This window comes from Glycine soja, chromosome 8 (genome assembly GCF_004193775.1).
Source record: "Glycine soja cultivar W05 chromosome 8, ASM419377v2, whole genome shotgun sequence".
NCBI lineage: Eukaryota > Viridiplantae > Streptophyta > Magnoliopsida > Fabales > Fabaceae > Glycine > Glycine soja.
Genome location: NC_041009.1, coordinates 20,845,537 through 20,866,722, shown reverse-complemented (window position 1 = coordinate 20,866,722; position 21,186 = coordinate 20,845,537). Strand labels below are relative to the sequence as shown.

General features: G+C 31.5%; 2 protein-coding genes across 2 annotated transcripts; one reads left to right on the top strand and one right to left on the bottom strand.

The window, feature by feature from the left end:
- Nucleotides 1–4,738: 4,738 nt before the first annotated feature.
- LOC114423324 lies at nt 4,739–8,485 on the bottom strand. The gene is made up of 8 exons (XM_028390033.1): nt 7,533–8,485; nt 6,960–7,005; nt 6,750–6,842; nt 6,520–6,639; nt 5,878–5,976; nt 5,372–5,431; nt 5,182–5,276; nt 4,739–5,109 (listed from the first exon to the last, which is right to left on the bottom strand). Exons 1-8 carry the CDS (start codon nt 8,333–8,335, stop codon nt 4,992–4,994), a joined length of 1,434 nt encoding a protein of 477 aa, XP_028245834.1. The 5' UTR covers nt 8,336–8,485; the 3' UTR covers nt 4,739–4,991.
- Nucleotides 8,486–17,337: 8,852 nt separating this feature from the next.
- On the top strand, nt 17,338–20,126 carry LOC114422691 (UDP-glucose 6-dehydrogenase 1). The gene is made up of 2 exons (XM_028389173.1): nt 17,338–17,461; nt 18,404–20,126. The coding sequence occupies exon 2, from the start codon at nt 18,422–18,424 to the stop codon at nt 19,862–19,864; it is 1,443 nt and encodes a 480-aa protein (XP_028244974.1). The 5' UTR covers nt 17,338–17,461; nt 18,404–18,421; the 3' UTR covers nt 19,865–20,126.
- Nucleotides 20,127–21,186: the final 1,060 nt, after the last annotated feature.

Here is a 21,186-nt window from a genome sequence, read left to right as displayed (position 1 = left end):
CTGAGATGAATTATAGACTCGACCAAAATATTGGATCATCCATGATTTAATTAGTCACTAGTTAACCTGTATGATATGACTTATATTAAAAGTATTTAAATAATTTATAGCCTATAAATTTTTATATTCTTGTATAAAAAAATGAAATCATACCTTAAAAAATATTTCTTTCCAACGGATATTCATAAATTTTTTAATTGAGATTTTTTTTTGGGTGGCCAATTTTTTTAACTGAGATATCAAAACATAGAGATTTCATTATCACAATCAGTTTTATTGTATTTACTTGGCATGTTTTATAAGATTTTTCTATATATAAACTTTTCTTTTTTTGCTAAGAAATAATTGTATTTATTGTATTTCTGATTCTGATTAGAAATCAAATTTAATTATTTATGATAATTTCTTTAAATTTTATTCTACATTAACTAATTGATGGGTATTTATTTATTTTTAATTTATTTTCCATTTCCCCTAAATTATCTCCCTTTTCTTTCTTAATTTATTAACTATTAATTGTCAATTCAACGGCTTAAGAAGAAGAAAAAATCGTGAGTTGTTCGTGAAGGAGAAAGGTAGAGATGGAGAGACCGAAGGTAGAAGAAGAAGAAAAAAAAAAAAAAAAAACACGTTTCCTGATAGTGGAGTATGTGTTGTCACTCGTGAGGTGAGAGAGGGGAAACGAGTTAAGATTAAAAAGCATTAAAATATAAGTGGGAGATTGTACGTTTTCCTATTTGGATGATGAGAAAAGGCAGTAGGCTAAAGAAATTTTCTTGCAAAAATTAATTAATAAAGTGAGTAGGAAATCAGTTAATTAGATGAGAAATTAGTGGGAATTCATTGAGTAAAAAAATTATGAAAAATACTAAATGTTACGAAAAGATTTTTGGTACCCCGCTTTTCATTTTCTTAATTTTCAATTAACATTTGTTTTCTCTTAAAGACTCAAGATTATTTTTTTACTTTCATGTGTACATAGAATGTTCGTGTTAAATAGCAACAATAAAAAATTATTAATTTGGTAAGAAATATAATTAATTACTTTGGCTCAATAACATTAATTAATCATAAAAACATTAGTTAAAGTTTAAAAGGAAATTAAATATTTAAATTATTTTAAATTAATCTAAAATAGTTTAAAAGAGATTAATATTTATGTCTTAACGGTTTTTCAATCATAAATTATTGGTCAAAAATAATTATTCAAAAATAATTATTTTAAAAATTAATAAATTTATCATATAATAAATTATGATTAGATTATTGTATAAAAAAATTTATGCTCTCACGAAGAATAATGACACAAAGAGGATTCTTTGATCTGATTAGGGATTTTTCACCAATGGCCAAAATGACTTTGTTTTAGGTTTTTTTAAAATAATAATAATTAAAGTGCATGACCAAGTTGGGTCACGGATCACCCACCGGTCACGGGTTCACCATCAAAAACCACCAAGTCAGACCAATTCTTAATGAAATAAGCAAGATTGTTTCAGTGAATAACTACTCTTTTGGTCTCCATATTACTATCTGTGTTTTAATCTCTGCACCTAGAAATTTCTCATTTCAATTCTTACATATATGCTTTCTAATTCATTTTAGTATTTATACATACATTTTTATAATCCGCTTTATATTAAATTGGTTCGTTTTTATATTAAATTGGTTTATTTTTAAGAATTTGATGATCAAATTAAATTTTTTAAAAATTTAGAGATCAAATTGAATTATTTAAAATAATTTGAAGACTATATTGATAAGTAAGCCATTATTATTCGAAGTACGGTAAAATTATACATCTTATAATAATTATTTTAAAAATTATATTTTAAGTTACTTTTCAATAAATTAATAATGTATAAAATTAAAAAAAATCTAATTTTTAAAATTATGGGATAATTATTTTTTTTGTTTTTTTAAATAATACTAAAAATTTATTATATGAAAAAATGACAAAGTTTATACATTAGAAATAACAATGACATTTGCTTGATGTAGTGAAGTTAAAAGTTTTATGAATTTGGCATACATTTTTTGACATTACAAGTTCAAAGAATGACACTAATACGTTAAATCAATTCGAAGTGATTAATAATATTTTAAGAAAAATAAGCTCACACGATGAATAAAATTCAATGTAATATGAGATATTTATTTAATACATATTTTTTCTGTTCCTTTTTAATTATTTGGTTTTTTGAAAAAAGTGTTATTATTTATCTATTGTTTGTAAAGTCTAAGATTATATTAATTACTATTTTATCAATTATATTATTACTTATTTATTAATCTTTAATTAATTTACATATGTATTTATTGTCGATGAAAAGAAAAAAGAAATAAAATAAAAAATTTATAATTATTTTATAAGAATTAAAAAAATTGGGTTATTATCATAATTTGCAACATACTTAAAAAAGAGAGCACTTCTTCATTATAGACAAATTCATCTTCAGTTTCTAATAGATTTGGCAGTTTCTATTAGATTTGGCATATTTAAGAACATTTTAAAGGTGGGGATGACAAAAGCCATTAATGTGTTTTGGACTTCTCTTTAGGATTTGGCCATCATACTGATAGACCCAATGAATTTGTACCAAGATCATGATCCAAATGTTGTTAGTGATATCAATGAGGCAAAGATCCAACATAATGTTAGGAACCAAGAATTGAAATGAGGAAGAAAATAAGATATTTTATTGACTAGTAAGAAAATAACAGAAAATAGGAGAGAAAACCTCCTCTAAAGGTTTCCCCTTCACAAAGGACTTTTCTCTTCACAGAGAGTTAGTGCTCAATCTACACATGATAAGATCCCCCTCTCTCCTATCATTCTCCCTCTATTTATATTAAATAAACCTCTCTCTCTAACTAACTAACTAACTCATTAGTATTCTAACTATATTAACTAACTCTTCCTTCTCCTTATGTCCTAGCAATACACCCCTCTTAAAAATCAACCTTGTCCTCAAGGTTGGAATCTGAAAACTAGAATTGCACCCGAAAACTTCTTAAAGTTTTGTCTGATTGTTGGAAGACAACTACACCCCTTGTAGCTTAACTGAGAACGACCCACTGCCCCTGCATGCAAACTGAGGTCTAGTGGTTTCGGTGGTGGGAGGGACAAGGATGGACTCCATATAACTTTAATTAGCTTGACTGGCTCAGTACATTCCTCCTGCCTTAGCTCCATGGCTAAGCTGTCAGTCATAGATGCAACAAAATTTAATGCTAAAGGCTCACCCAACAAGTTGACATTCCAAGATTTCAACTCCATTGTTGTTCCAACCACCTTCATGAATGATTTTTGTTTCACCATAACAATCTTTTTATGGAAATCTAAATCTTGAAAACAATGTGGCTTGGTTGAATCACCAACTTCGGCTTCTTTCTTGATCAAATCTGTAATTAGGTTATCAAGAAAATCGTCTTCGCAGCCCACATTCGTCACTCCATTTTCCTTGTGCTTCTCCCTCTTTATCGATGGATCAACTTCTTCCTTCATAACCTTTTCAATCTTTTTTTTCTCTTGCTAACTTTGCTTCATCATTTTTGTTTTCTTCTCCACCAGAAAGGGTGTGGTTCTTGATTATTGAACTTACTTTACTTCTATTTTCTGATTTCAAGAACTGCATCGGGTCACTGTCCCACTCAAAATTGCTACCCTTCAATTCAATTCCCCCTTCTATGCTTCTATCAAAGCTGGGTAGTTCCACCTTTCTTGCCCAAGAACTAGCATTTGTTTCACTGAATTCTAACCCACTTCCCTCCATGCTATTTTTGTCTTGTTGATAGGCATGGGAATCAACTTCTTCATTCAATATCTTGCGCAACATGTGTTTCCGCTCTAAAATGTTGGTCCTCCCTTTCAAGAACTCTGTGGAAGTCTCCCATTTTTTGATGTGGGTTTTTGTCTCAGTTGGCTTTTCTAGCTTCAAGATACTCAGTCTTTTTCAAAGTTGGCGATCTCCGAATATTTTGATCAAAGCTGTGGAAAATGATTCTCAATCTGAATTTGGGTTGTTTTGGCTCCAAATGTAGAACCAATGTGTCGCAGCACCCTCCATGCTCATGAATGCATATTGCAACTAATGGAATGAAGGAATTTCTAGTACCTCAGAATTTTTCACCCCTAGCAATCCAACCAATTGGGTCTGTCCCCATATTGACTAGTAAGAAAATAACAAAAAATAAGAGAGAAAACTCTCCTCCAAGGGTTTCTCCTTCACAAAAGATTTCTCCTTCCACAAAGAGTTAATGCTTAATCTACAAATGATAAGATCCTCCTCTCTCTTATCCTTTTTTTTCTATTTATATCCAATAAACTAACTCATTAATATTCTAACGTTATTAACTAACTCTTCCTTCTCCTTATATCCTAACAAAATCCTAGTATATTCTAACCTACTTAAAATCCAAGTAATTCAAATCTACTTCAAAGTTAAGCCAACAGGCACTAAAGGCCATTTCGAATATCATCAAAATGTCATTAAATTAAACTCACAAAAGATTGAGTGAAGCATGATAGCGTACTTGGTTTCGCTTTTGTTACTCAGAAATTGATGAGGATATATTCTGTTGTTTGGCTTGTTTTTCTTCCTGGTTTTTTTTTTTTCATTTTTATGAAAAAGAACCTAACTCTACAACTCCACACTTGTATCCAAGTTCCCTTTTGTTGATATTGACGCTTCAATCATTTTAAACACTTGCCAAACCAAAGCCAAGAAGAGAAGAATGTGCAATTAAATTAGGTCTTCACTGTGAATGATGGTTCTTTGGAAGACAAGATCAAATTGCTCAGTATTCAATCTTTCAAACACTGTACAAAAAGACCAAAAACCATAAAAAAAAAAAGAGAGAGAGAAGAAAGAATGTGCAACTAAATTTGTTGCCTGCATAAAAAATGAAGATTATTCAGAGAAACGGGGCAAGGGGATGAAAAGAATATTCACTTCACAATTCACATCAACAAATAATCTTTTGGAAACTTAGTTAAGGCAGCTGGAGGAGTACGGGCTCATATCGTTCCATGATGATAAGCTGCACTTGATCTTCTTATGATTATGAAACTTGGGTTCTCTAGGTATAGTTGGATTCTTCATTGACCTTGGAGCATACAAAAAAAACTTGTGAGGCAGACCATTCTATAAAGAGAAGCAACTTTAAATCAATCCTTACCTCATTGGAATAAAAGGTCTATCAAAATATGGCATGGGTTGTGCTTTTGGTACTAGTTCCTTCCTCAACCTTCTTAGTTCTTCTTCTTCTGCCAACTACACATTGGAGTAACATACAGGAGATCAGTGTTTAATAAAAGGAAGCATGAATAAAAGCAAAGCAGGAATATCTGTGGATATTAACAGTGCACCTTCTGTTGTCTCTCCCTTTCCAATTTGTATTGCTCTATTAAGCTCAATTTTTCTTGCACCTGCATGATTCAACAATCATCAAATCTTGTTTCCATTTCCTACAATCCATGTCTTCTTCCAAAAATGAAAGATAACTCAATTGAGATTTGACTAGTCTACAAATTCAGCTGTTAAAATTATCCCTAGGACCTTACAACACAAATCAGTCCTTGGGCAAAACCTAAGAAAACGATGCCACAATACAAGGCATACTAATAGGAAAGAACGTGTACAACAAGTATACAAAAGATAAAGATCAACTTGGCAAGTATACAAAACATAACTCAATTGAGATTGCCTAGTGTATGATGAATTCAGCTGTTAAAATTGTCCCTAGGACTTTAAAGTACAAGTACTTGGGCAAACCTAGGAAAAACAACGTCACAATACAAGACATAATATGAAAAAACATGTACAACAATAATGAGAAAAAGAAAACCGGCTGAATCAGATGTGAAAGAGGCACCTGATGATCAAACTCAGCACGATCTAATGCCCGCACATCACTGTGAAGTTTCAGGTCAACAGGCCTTGTGATATCTTTCACCGGAGGCTTAACCAAGCACTGAAATAGTATCACCAACCAAAGAGTGCTCAAGTAATTAATTATAACAATTGTAAGCATAACCACATGTGATCAATTATATCATTGGATTAATGAGTTTAAGTGTTTTGGAACACAAACAGTAGCACTGAAATAGTAGCGCCAAAGAATGCCTAGTAATCAACTATAGCATTTGTAAACATATACACATGGGATCAAATATATAATTGGATTAAAGAGTTTTTCAGTTTTGGAGCACAAAAAAAAAACATAATAGGACTGAAACAGTAGAACTAAAGAATGCCTAGTAATCAATTATAGTAATCACATGGGATCAAATAAGTCATTAGATAAACGAGTTTGTGTTTTGGAGCACAAACATAGTAGCACTGAAATAGTAGTTCCAAAGAATGCCCTAGTAATCAACCATAGCAATTGCAAACATAACCACATGGGACAAAATATGTCATTGGATTAATGAGTTTTGGAGCACAAACAATCAAACATAGTGGTATGCAACAGAGAAAAAAAATGACTTTCAATCCATAACAAAACAAACTTTACCTCTGGTTCATCTGTTGTCCAAGGAAGACCCTGTGCAACAGGTATCCTTTGCTTCTCTTCTACTGCTGCCATCTCTTGTATCTTCTTTACAAATTCTTCTTCTTTTAACTTGCCCCTTTGCTGCAGTAGTATTCCATTAAAAATGTTACCATCCAAATTGTTTGGAAAAAAAAATATAAAAAAATGAACTTTAAAAATGACCAATCAATCAATCAGTTGCCAACAATTACCTCAGTTCTTAGCTTGAATGGCTTCTGGCTAGTCACTTTCTGCTGCTTCTTTTTCAACCTTCTTCTCCCAAAAGTACTTGATGATTCCAGGCTCTGAAATAAATCATTCAATTAAAATCAATACTCTGATTGATGAACATTATTCAAACCATTGACTATTCTGAACTTATTCTAATAAAAAAAAAAAAACAACTTTTACTCAAGTCTTACATTTCTCCTGCTTCTTCGACCCCCAGTAGAAGTCCTGCTAGACACACTGCAAAACATAGAAAGTAAGCAAACATCAACACAACACTGAAATTAACACTAGAAAGGGATCAACGAAAATCAAACATGAATGCGTTTTGGATCTTAATTTATGTTCAAAACAACTTAATTAATAATTACGAAAAAGTAAATAGTCTACTAGTTGACAATTCAATTACAATTTACAAAATCCACCAGTAAGTTTACTGACTTTTACACAAACTATCTCAAGAGTCATATCAATGATAATTTTTAATCGGTTGATAATGTTAAATAAAACAAAACTTAGATGCAGTTTCTTAAGTACTCACTACTCTAGTTGGGGTCCTTCTCCAATTAGAATTGGTGTTTCACATCACTAATTTGTATAATCAAGATTTGCATTGAAGTTATTACCACAAGTTAGCTAGTTGAAACTCCAATTCTAAATACTGATAATAGTAAGTAATTGTATGTAAGTTTTGTTCATCAAAATAACATAAGAAAAAAGCAGATAAAAAGTTGTTTTTCTTTTCTCTCTCAAAAGTGAATCCAAACCTTGCACGGCTGCTATCCCACGAAGCCGAAACTGATGCCCCAGGATCCAAGCCGAGGTTTTGCAATGTGAGGACACAGTTTGGTGGGCAAAATGAAACCTCAGAATCGTGTTGCTGCAACCCTGGCAGTGCCCATTTCCCCACCATCTTGTTATCATCCTTCTCTTGATATTTAGATCCCTCCTCCTCATCTTCTTCTTCCTCGGTTTTGGGAATTGAGAGAAGCTTCTCAAATGCCTTCACCAAATGCATAACTTTCCCAGACCCACTTTGTGGAACACTCTTCCTCGCTTCTTCCATCAACCTCTCCCTCCTACGCTTCACAACCAAACCATTCCCCAATAATGATTCTCCTTCTTTTTCTTCTTCAACAACCACACTCTCAGTCTCACTCTCAAAACCCCCTTCTTCAACAACACCATCATCTTTGTTCTTGAAGAACTCTTCCTGGGACTTCCTTAGGTTGTTATAAGCCACACAGACACACTTGTGGTTCTTGTTGGCATTTGCACCAGTTGCTTTGCACTTGCAAGAGTCAGCAGCACCCGAACCCTCTTTTTCTTCCTTCTTCGTCTCTTTCTTCTTCTTTGCGACCAAGAACTTTCTCTGCCGGATCTTGTTCTGAGGGGAGAAGTAATTGACTTTATTATTAGGGTTCTTTGGTTTCACGAGAGGAGAAGGAGAAGAAGAAGAGGAACAAGAGGGTTTGAAAACAGGGCTTTGTTGTTGTTTGTTGGGATCGAAATTCTCGAGGTTTTTGGATCGAGACTTACGTGGCGTCGGTGATGATGCTACGGCGGCCATCGGAAAAGTGGGGGTGCTTTGATAGGAGAAAGAAAGAGAAAAGAAAAAGGTTTCAGCGATTGTGGTGGTTGTGCAATGAAAGAAAAGAAAAGAGGTTGAGAAAGAGGAGAGCAAATTGGAACGTTACTTCAGGCTCCCATTTCGTAACGGCTATTTTTTTTTCCTGTGCCTTATTTGTCTATTTGCTTTTGTTTATTTAATTTTTTTTATTTTTGTTCCCATATATTTTTTTTACCGTTGAATTTTGATAAACATAAACAACCCAACCCTCTTATGATTGGGATAGACAGTTGTTGCAAATTGAATATTTATTATTTTCGGATAAAAGGTGGGTTTTTTTTTTCAAGCGTGAAAGGTTTTGCATAACACCATCAAGAATGGCGAATCAAGATGAGAAAATCCTCTGTACCAAAAAAAATAGATGACAAAATCCATATATCTTCACTGAAAGAGATATATATATCTACGGGGAAAAGCTATTTGACGCATAAAATATTACGGAATTAGTATGAGGGCTTGTCTGTTCCTAATTCAATCATTTTCTAAGAAATGAGATTTTTTTTTTTTTTTTGCATAGTCTTAGAAATGAGATTCTTTTAAAGTAGGAATCATGAAAATCTATAAAATAATTTTGGTTATTATTTAATTTTTCTTTATATTTCTGGTCAATTACTACCAAAATTCATTATAATTAATTACTATGTAAAAGTTTGTTCTCACCTACAAAAATGGGAAAATTTTATTTTCATTATCAATTAATATTTTTAAAAATGTTTTACGTTTGAGAAATATTTTTATTTTCTTCTACCAATTATAAAAAAATTGTATTCTCATGTTACTTCTCGATAGTGTTAAAACATTCGTTTTGCCAAATTTGACCTTTAGGAAAAATCTTTGTTATTCGTATAAAGTCATATGAGAAATATGGTAATGTTTAAGGACTAATCCTTATTTTCAGTATTAAAAAAAGGAGGACTACTCTTTATATTGCCTTAAAAACAAAAAGGACTAATCTTTATTCCCATGGACTAGTTAACGGAAAGAGCCTAATCAAGTCTTGGACCAAGCCTAGAGTAGTTCAATTGTTTGGGCTTAGGTTTAATCGTTAGTCCATTTGCTCATGGAAATTGCTTGGGGCACCCAGCATTTTTGCTGGAGCACCCAGCAAATTCTGAAAATGCCAAAAATACCCTTATTGTATTTTTGGTTGTAAATAGCAGGTTCAATTTTTCATTTCTACAGTGCCATTTTTTTTGCAAAATTTTTGTGACTTAGTGTAAGTTGCTTTCGTTAAGGACGGTTTGAAAGCGTATTTGGTCTTCGATGGTGTACGTGTGTTTGTGAGTAGTATACAATGAATTTTGGCAAATTTCCGTTGTTGGAGTGCAAAAAAAAAAAATTGACGTACATACGGATTGACAATCCGTATGGGCAATCCGTATGGTTCATACGGATTAACAATCTGTATAATTCATATGAATCAGCAATCACTATGGATCACACAGATTGTCAATCCGTATGGCCCATACAAATTGTCAATCCGTACGTACGTCAAATTTTTTGGCTTAATACAAGCCATTTTTACAAAACAATTAAAAACATATTTTAATGATTAATTTTAATTTAGTTATTGGTTAAATTTAGTTATTAATTTTAATTTAATAATTGGTTAAATTTAACAATGATAAAAAATTTTCATTTAGTCATTAATAAAAAATAATTTATTTCAAAAACTTGACCAATTTTTTTCAAAAACAATGGGATTATATTAGACATGACAAAACAATTATTATATATAAGAACATTGTTGCAACAAATTTAGAATCAACATATCATAAAACAATTATTATAAAACAACTATTATATAAATAAATTGTTCAGAAGTAATTACAATGTTCATAATAATTGAAATGTTCATAGTAATTAAAATATTCATAAACATGGCCAATAAAGCACACAGTTAACATTGGAATCAATGAATTCAAAAACTATTTCTATGTCAGCTATCAAGGACAAGGTTTCACATAAATGTTTCCATCCAGCTCCAATTTTAAGTGTCTTTCTCCAATCATTGAACACAAGTTGGCATTCTGCAATGTCCTCCAAGTGCAAATGAGTCCAACCTTTGTCTTTAAGAAAATAATACATGTTACTTGGAACGTTCTAACAAATAAAGAAATATTATGTCAACAATTTATGTTATGAAATTTAAAACTTGAAAAATAAAGAAATGCTGACAACTAAATTAGAAAGTTGCTTACCAGACTGCTACAAGTAACTTTCTGCTAAGTGAGATAAACCTTGAAGGTGACAAATCTGGCACTTGATGGTATAAAGAGTGTCATCTTGGGAATGATCTAGGAAAACAACTGGTCTTGAATATGGTAAGAAAAAATGCACTCTTACCATAATGAGTTAAGGATACTAGATGATCTTTGGTTAGCTGGTAAAAATCTCGTAATGTTGTCCACCCTGCTACAATGGCTGGTTAGTCCAAATCTTTGTTGTAAACAACGTTATGATAATTTCCGTCTTTGTCAACCAAACGCCATATGCCATCAAGTACGTCCTTCCACCTGACAGCATATACCTTATTAACTTCACCGAAAATCTACATTTGATATCACAAAATAAGGTTGGTTAGTTACACGAAATAACAGAAAAATCATATGTTAATTAAATCAAAATGAACATGACTTGGTACCTGGCCTGAATGGTCTGGAAAAAAGTCTCTGGTGGAACCATGACATTCTGCATCATGTTTGTCATTTCCCTCCATTCTATGTGCTCTTCAATTGTTAATTCTGACATAATTAACATTCAAGCAATTAATAGGCATTCAAACAATTAACAAAATTAACATTCAAGCAACTATATGTTAATTCTTACTGGGCACAGTCACAAGAAGCTGCTCTAGTTCCTCATTGAGGCTGGTTCAACATGATGACGACGGACGAGAGCATGACATTCTAAAATATATTTGACAAAGTAATATTTTACTATTTTTGTTTTACTAACATTTTCTTTTTTCTAATCTAATTTTTCTTTCTCAAATCTCATGTTTGTTTTAAAAATCTAATCTAAATTGTAATATAATCCTACTTTTTCGTTACAAATCTAATAAATAAATCACTCATAAAAGTAATAATAAACAAACTAAAATTAATATAAATATTTTTAATTTTCCTACTTTTTTCTAATAAAAATCAATTTTTTTTAAAAAAAAACTCATACAGATTGACAATTCGTATAATAGAAAATCTTTTTTTAAAAAAAAAATCATACGGATCAACAATCCGTATGGCTCATACGGATTGCCGTATAGATTTTTCACAGAATTTCCATGGAGCAAAGAAGCATGGCAGGTAACAGAGAACAATCCACACAACAATACATGAAACATAACTTTTGAGAATTTCCATGGAGCAGAGAATAGTACACACAACAATACACAAAACAAGCAACACCAATGCAAACCAAAACACAAAATAATACACTATATCTAATGGCAAGGAAGAACAAGCACCACAGGAGGAAGAAGATTCACTAACCTCGAAGACGGGAGAAGAAGAGGCCACAACAGTGAGGAAGAAGTTACAAAACCGACGAAGAAGAAGAGGCCGCAACATACAGTGGAGAGTTCACGGGAGGAAGAAGAAGAGGAGGCAGTGCAGATGAGGAGAAGAATTCTCGGAAGAAGAAGCTTTCTCTCGGAGGAAGAAGAAGAAGCGTTTTCGAAAATGAACAGTGACTCGTACGAATGAGTCACTATGCCGCTTTTATATTAAAGGGTGAAGGATATTTTCGCCCTTTCACCCCATTGCTAGGTGCCCCAACAAAAATGTTTATGCCCCAAGCAACTGCCTTTGCTCATCATTATGGTTCATCATAGGTCGAAGTCCATAGTTTTTTTAGAAGTTTTTTTTTTATATAATCGAAGAATTCTTGTATTAATTACTCATACTATAATAATAATAAAATAAAAAAGACTTCACTCTTACTCTAAATAAAAATATGGAAACAACTTTTACATAGACATGGTATTTTGTTAAAAAAAACAATAAAAAAACCTAATTTGACACAAAAACTGCATATCTTTTATATATGACGATATTTTATCAAAGTAGTCATCATATTTTTGTCTAGATTGATTTTTTCAAAGAATCAAAATTTGGACAAATCGAAAGGCAACTAAGGAATATAATACATTATTTTTTTTTTTTGCTTAACATTATATTGCTTTGCTTTTTATTTTTTTAATTGATAGACATGTGAGAAATGGTTTATTTCCTTGAGACGTCAAGGACAATCTAAGGAATATTTTTTTCCCTTTCAATATAAAATTGAAATTGTTAAATCTTTTCTCTTTTATAGCTTCAAATTTACTCAATGTGTATTTATTTTCTAACTTCTGAAGCAAAGTCCATTCTTAGTTTTGAAGCTTGCGCAATCTACTTTGATGAAAAAGCAGTATAATTATGGTGATTTGGTCAATGCATTAGCGCACATGAAAACCCAGCTTCCATGATCATTGTCAAGTGTCAATAATGATATTTTGAATTCCATCTTTAAAAAACATTGATTTCTAATAATAATTATAAATTATAGAGAAATTACGACGTTTTCAAATTCGCACTAATTTTATAGAGAAAAAAAAACGTTGTTTCATAAATAAAAAAGAAAATCTAACTGTGACAACATCAACAAAAAAAATGTAATGAGGATATACTAAAATTTTGAAGGGAGAATTAATCTCGCCTAACTCAATTTAAATTAGTTGAATTTCAGTGTAATATTCAAATGTCAATGGTCTTAACACCAAAAAATGTCAATGATCTTAAATTAAAAAAAAAAGGAAATGATATTTTCATTATAATTTTTTTTTTTTTGCTGAAATTCGTTAAACTTGGCATGTCTTACTTTTTTTCTTTTTCATGACATAAAAAAGAAAACCAAATCCTTATTATATTCGAACTGCGAAGCACAATGACAAAATCCTACCATTAGAAACAAAGGGATGTAAGGGCCTTTGGCCATCCTCCTCATTAAAAAAGAAAGAAAAAATGAAAGGAAAGAAACAAGGGATGGAATACCAAAACTGAAATGAGACGATTACTTTTGGAAGCTTGTTTTCTGTGAATATGACCATTAATTTTTTTAATCAAACAATTTTTAATACATTATGCCTTATTTTGTAAGAAAATATACATGTACTTTATATCGTTAATCTAGACGTGAGAGAAAAGTTAGAACTTAAATTGTGGAAGATCGTGAACTTTAAACACTATGACAAGTGAAATGTAGGATGAAAGACAAAATTAAGGGCGTTGAAAAATTCATTTAAACCATACTAAATCATTACCATGCGTGAATCTGACTTCAAATTATTTTCACTTTAAGTGTCGAATTTATTGAATACTTGGAGGGAGGTTTGATAGCCTATAATAACCCTAAAAGATTTTTTTATCACTAAATTTTTTAATGTTAGTTGTTAGTTTAGGTTAATAAAGGAATTCGAAGGTACAATTTTTTCTCCCTATTCTATTATTTTTATCATTAAATCATCCTTATAATGCCTAGTGATCCTAAAGATATATGCCATCTAAATAATAAATAAAAAAAAAACTTTACCAACCAAACCACTGAATTAATTCTAAAGTATGCACATTAATTAAATTGTTGATAAAAACATTTTCAATTTGACATATATTTTATTCTGTTCAGTTTTATCTTAGGCTTCATGTCAAATTGAATTGCAAAAATATTAAATTTATATTATTTTATTATTTTATCTTCAAATAAATTTGAAATCATTTCAATTTTTTGTTTATAATTTATACCAAGTTGTGATTTATAATGAGATATAAGGTTTTTTGGTTATTTATCTAATGAGTGTTGTTTCTTAAATGAAAAATTAGACAAGAGAATAATTTATTTTTTAGTTTAAGACTTTACTCTTACTCTAATTAATGAAATTTCATTTATGTTCAACCAAAAAAATTAAAGAGTTTTTTTTTGTTTAAGTCCAAAAAAAATAAATTAAAGAATCATCCCTTGAAAAATACTACATAAAGCAAAAACTGAAATAATCAATTCAATCCAAACTTTAAAAAGAATTAGACTAGATTAGCTCGAAAGAAATATTTTTATCAAACCAATCTAAATTAACCTTATGGGTTTTTTAAAAGTAGTTTTTTTTCTTCAAAGTCAATTCAAATTAATTTATAAACACTCTTGACGTAGACTATTTTTTTTATTTTTTTTAATAATCATTTTTTTAATTTGCTGATAAATTCATCCCTGAAATACTAAAATTTTAAATTTAGTCCCTGAAAGTATAAAAAGTACAATAAATTTATTCGATCATTAACTTTTATCCATTACCATTAATATAATAGTCAACATGACACATAGGGATAAAATTGTTACAAAATTGATTGTCAATGTGATTATGTTAAATAGATTGGGCAAAAATATTAGTAAATTACCATTATTGGATCTAAATGTCAATAATTTTTTGTTGGACAAAAATGTTAGTATTTTTTGGAGGAAAATGTTATTAATTTTTTTTAACCAAAATGTCAGTAAATTTTCATTGGACCAAAATATCAGTAAGTTATCAATATTAGACCAAAATGTCAATAATTTCCCATTGTATCAAAATGTCAATAATTTTTTATATAATGAAAAATTACTGACATTTTGGTCCAATAATAATAATTTATTGACATTTTGGTTCAATGGAAACGTACTAACATTTTGATTCAAAAAAATTACTCACATTTTCATCCAACAAAAAATTACTGACATTTAGGTCAAATAATGATAACTTAATAACATTTTCGTTCAATCTATTAAGCATAACCACATTGACAATTAACTTGTGACAAATTTATCATTCTGTATTACGTAGACTATTTTATTAACGGTAATGGATGAAGGTAATGGATGAAAGTTAACAACCATATAAATTTATTGTATTTTTTTACACTTTTAGAGACTAAATTTAAAATTTTAATCTTTAATGAATAAATTTATTAGCGAATTATATATATTTTAAGATAAAAATGACTATCCATATTTTTTTCTCTCCCTCCTCACTTAGTACTTTTTTATTTTTATTTTTGACTATCTATTGGTACCTTATACCTAAAGTTCTTATAGTCCTTTTATAATCCATTGTATAATCCAAAATATTTACTCGAATCGCACATTATTTACATCTGATGCATATTTCTTCCATCCCCTTGCACGTGGTACAACTAATAGAATGTGGCCACGACGGAAATTTCTTAATTTACAACTTAAACACTCACTTATATTCTCAATAGACAGAGAAAAGTTAGCTACAAATCTAAGCGTGAACCAAAAAGAAGAAAGAAAAAAAAAAGTAAAAAGAAACCTCTCTGTTTATGTTAATTATTATCTTCCATTAAAAGTATAATTAACCTTGAATATATTCTCGTGAGAGGTGATGACAATGCGCAGCTTCTAGTTGACTCACTCACAGAATAAGGAATGGAGGCAAAACGCGTTGAACGCGCAAATAAGCTGTAAACTTCCTCTCCGCCAGTTGCGTTAGAAGGAAAACCATGAGCTCATGGTCAATTGATCAATTTTGTAAATTCTATGGGTCTATGGGTGTAAGCCGGTGCGGATCACCCAGAAGCTTAAATTGATCCAAAATGATTTAAATAGACTCAAACCAATCAAATCTAAGTTTTGAGTGAGGTAATGAATTTTAATATCTAAATTTGTTGACATATTGATTCGATTAGTTAATTCGTTAATTTATATTAAATTATTATTATTATTAATATATGTAATATATAATATATATTTTTAAATTTTTTTAAAATTAAATATTATTGATTATTGATTACATATATTTATAATCTGAATTGAGTAAGTATCAACACATCTTTAACTATTAGGATCATAACAATAATTTTATTGATTGAAGTTATTTTAAATGAATTTTTATAAATATTTTGAATCTATTTATAAAGAATAGGTTTCATAATGTCTCGTTGGTTTTGATAGAAAAATTATTTGAAATTCATTCTCATTGTGTGAATAGAAACTCATATATAAATAGGAGTAAGTGGAATGGAGTGTGACATTATCACAAAAATTTCTTTTTAGTAAAAATCTAATAAGAAATAATTGTGTCTAATTTAATAAAAAAAATTAGTTTACAAAAAATATTACGTTTTAAAAAAAAAAAATTTGACTCATTGACTTAACTTAATCCAAATTATTTACAAATGGATTGATTTAGATCAAATTTTAACTTTTTTTTTTAAAAAAACTTTAAACCAACCATTCAAATTTAATTGGGTTAGATGATGAGTTTAACTCAATCCAAACCAACCCAATACACCCCTATTAATTCACTTCAAGTTCCAATTTTACCCTGTTTCATAAACAAAAATTTAAAATTGAATTTTTTCGGCAAAAATTCAAATTGATTTAAAACTTATTAATTCGATCCTTTGAATTGGTTAAACTATTTTTATTGACTTTATCTGAAGATTTCTTCTCAATTAGAATTTTTAAACCAATACCAGGGTATCTGTAATTTCATCATTTCCAGAAATTAAGTTAATGATTAAAATACTTCTCTAAAGAATTAATAGAAACAAGCAATTAACTTTAAAAAATAAAGTGATACAAACATATATCAATTTGCCTCCATTGAAAACTTATTTAAGAAATAACATTGCATATATAAGGGATATAATAGGTTTAGTTCATTTTTTCAGTAAAAAAAAAGGTTTAGATCGTTTTTTCAATTAAAATTAAATATCTACTTTCAAAAAGAAGTAATTTTTCCTAAAATGATCCATGTGATATCATTCAGTAGTTATGATTGCATGCTATTTATGCGCATTTATTTTATTAGTAATATTTTTTTCTCTGACATGGATATTTAATCGAATAAAAAAAATGGAAAGGTTCTCAACACCGACCGCAAGCGTGCCCATTTTGGTAATAGCACGTTGGGAAGGTGGATTTTCGTTGCCTATATATAAACTTTGTCACGCTCTTTCTTACACATAATAACACGCAATTTTCATTTTTCTCTCTCCCTTAGTCAAAGGGATTCATCGTTCTTCTTCCCAGGTAAAGTTCTGACACTCCCATTTCTTGTTTTTGATGTGTCTCATGTCCAGCTTTTTGCTTTTTGTTGCATCACACATTCATGGCTTGAAAGTTTTGTTTTTGTTTGTGTGTGGTGGTGGTGTTTTGCTGATTATTAATGTTTTTTTTTTTTTTGTGATTGGTGGGTTTGGTTCTGATTTGTGTGAAAGTGAGACGGATCTGTGGCAATTTTCGCTTTCGTATGTTGTTTTGTTGTTCAATTTCGATGTTGTTGTGGGATTTGGTTGGTGGGTTTTTGTTGTCAACTTGTTTTGAAGCTAAATTGACTATGGATCTGCTTTTGTCTGAGTGGTTAAATTATAGTCATGCTGAAGGCTGAAGCTTTATCATCAAATCACCAACTTTTGCATGCTTGTGGTTAGATCTGGTTTCTTATAAGCTCCTATATCGCGTTTGTTTCATCAGTGTCATCACTTTCGTCTTTTATATAGATCTTTCACCCTCTTTAAATACGATTTCTTGTTTACTGATGTAAAATATTCAACATGATATTGATTCCAGCATGTTGGGAATGCATACTTGTTTCTTCCCTGTTTTAGCAATAGTAACATTTAGTTCAGTTGGCCATGATTGGCCAGGTCTTAGATCCTCAAAGCTAGGTTGAACAAAAGGATGGTGCTTGGTATGATGTCTCATGTCTCAAAATGAAGTGAATCTACTACCATTTTAACCCAATGAAATTGCATGGAATATTGTAGAATTATTCGCCTATTCTCAATGTATGTTGTTTGTAATGTATTATTTCTTTGAACTCATAAGCAGTTATGATTACCTGTTTCCTTGTTTTCCTAGATGATAATTGTTGCAATTTGCAAAATCTAATCTTGTCTATACAAGGCATCAAAGTGGCTTATGTTGCAAGCTTGTGCTGTTACTGATCTGTTTGAACCCTGATTTGGATAGGTTATTTAGAAAAGCAAAATGGTGAAGATTTGCTGCATTGGTGCTGGATATGTGGGGGGTCCTACTATGGCAGTCATTGCACTTAAGTGCCCATCCATTGAAGTCGCTGTTGTTGATATCTCTAAATCCCGCATTGCAGCCTGGAACAGCGACCAGCTTCCTATCTATGAACCTGGCCTTGATGGTGTTGTGAAGCAATGCCGTGGCAAGAACCTCTTCTTCAGCACTGATGTTGAAAAGCATGTCTTTGAGGCTGACATAGTGTTTGTCTCTGTCAACACCCCAACCAAAACTCAGGGTCTTGGAGCTGGCAAAGCAGCAGATTTGACATATTGGGAGAGTGCAGCTCGCATGATTGCTGATGTCTCGAAGTCTGACAAGATTGTGGTGGAGAAATCCACAGTCCCTGTCAAAACTGCTGAAGCCATAGAGAAGATTCTGACCCACAATAGCAAGGGAATCAAATTCCAGATTCTATCAAACCCTGAATTCCTTGCAGAGGGAACTGCAATCAAAGATCTCTTTAACCCAGACCGTGTTCTTATTGGAGGCAGGGAAACCCCAGAGGGCCAAAAAGCTATTCAAACATTGAAGGATGTTTATGCTCAATGGGTCCCCGAAGAAAGAATACTGACCACAAATCTTTGGTCGGCAGAACTGTCTAAGCTTGCTGCTAATGCCTTCTTAGCACAAAGGATTTCATCTGTCAATGCCATGTCAGCACTTTGTGAGGCTACTGGGGCAAACGTTCAACAGGTGTCCTATTCTGTTGGTACAGACTCAAGGATTGGACCCAAGTTTCTCAATGCCAGTGTTGGTTTTGGTGGATCCTGCTTCCAGAAGGATATCTTGAACCTTGTTTACATCTGTGAGTGCAATGGCCTTCCAGAGGTGGCTGAGTATTGGAAACAAGTGATCAAGATCAATGATTATCAGAAGAGCCGATTTGTGAACCGTGTTGTTGCATCAATGTTCAACACAGTTTCAAACAAAAAGATTGCTATTCTGGGATTTGCCTTCAAGAAAGACACTGGTGACACAAGGGAGACTCCTGCCATTGATGTATGCCAGGGGCTACTAGGTGATAAGGCCAACCTGAGCATATACGACCCGCAAGTAACCGAGGACCAAATCCAGAGGGATCTATCCATGAACAAGTTTGATTGGGATCATCCTATCCACTTGCAGCCCACAAGTCCTACTACTGTGAAGAAGGTCAGTGTTGTTTGGGATGCCTATGAAGCAACAAAGGATGCGCATGGCCTTTGCATTCTAACCGAGTGGGATGAGTTCAAGACTCTTGATTACCAGAAGATATTTGACAACATGCAAAAACCAGCATTTGTTTTTGATGGCAGAAACATTGTGGATGCTGATAAGTTGCGTGAGATTGGCTTCATAGTTTACTCAATTGGTAAGCCACTGGACCCATGGCTCAAAGACATGCCTGCTGTGGCATAAAATAGATCATTGATCAAGTACAATGCAATATCAGTCAAGTGTTGAGGCAGTCAGTTTGATTCTTTATTATTTTTTGTAAGAGTTTTTCTTTTCCTCTTTAACGTTCTCATAATAGTTGACATAATTGGGGTATAAATTGTGGGAACTGGGGAGGGTTTATGTTCTATGTTGTTTTGTACTCCAATCTTTTATGAATGTACTGGGGAAACTTGTTTTGTTTGATTAATCTTCTCTTAATATCATATCGGTGAAAGTTTTGTAATTTTGAGAGTAACATTTGAGCCTGATGCTTCAAAGGAAAACAAGGGTGGCAAGAAGGGCGTAACAAGAAAATAAGTTTCAACTTTTAAATAAATTTTAATCGATTAAAATTTTTAAACTGAATACATAATCATTACACCTTTAATTCTGAACTTAAAATACAAGTTTACTTTGACAAAAGCTACAGATTTCCTCTATTTGTGTTGAAGATGCCTTTGTAGAAAGGACATTTGAAGAAGGGAGCCCTTAGGCTCAAAGCATTTGTTTTCCCTTTGAGTTATGATGAGTTGAAATTTTAGCATCCTACCCAAATACCAACCTTTGAGTTATGATGAGTTGAAATTTTAGCATCCTACCCAAATACCAACCATTTGACTTACACCTCCACTTTTTAGTCAGCTCAGCTCTCTCTAAATATATTTGCACTGGTCACATTTATTGAAATTCCTAATTAATAGGATCACAGGTGACATGTAATTTGGTTTGGTAAGCATTAAAATGTTGATTCTATGAATCAATCAAATTAAATGTTTTTTTTTCCATATATTTTCTAATTGAGGGTTTAAACTTCAAAGAAAAAATATTTGAATACAATGAATAGGATTTCCTATATTCTTGCACTAAATTTTAGATTTCCTATATTCTTGCATTAAATTTTAGCATCTTATTTATTTTTACCAAAACCTGGAATCGTGATACGTCAGCGTTGACATGGCTAATGTGGAGTCTCAGACCTTACATGTCGGCTTGGAGAGGCGCCTTTGATAGGAGGAGAGACCTGCAAAACAAAAGACTTTGATGCTCAAGTAAGAATATGAGTGAGGAGAAGTAAGCAAGTATATGCGTATGAGAGCAAATATGCTTAAGCTCGAAGGGTGAGCGAATGAGAGATGATTGGATGATACAAAGGGTTCGATGGAACCTATATTTATAGTAGTGGAGCGTGACTGTCAGTCCTTGTTTGTAGGGGACTGTTATAGCTTTTGTAGATAATTCTTGGCTTGTAGATAGTAGCCGGGAACTTATAGATAATGTTAAAGGTAAACATTTGCTTATAGATA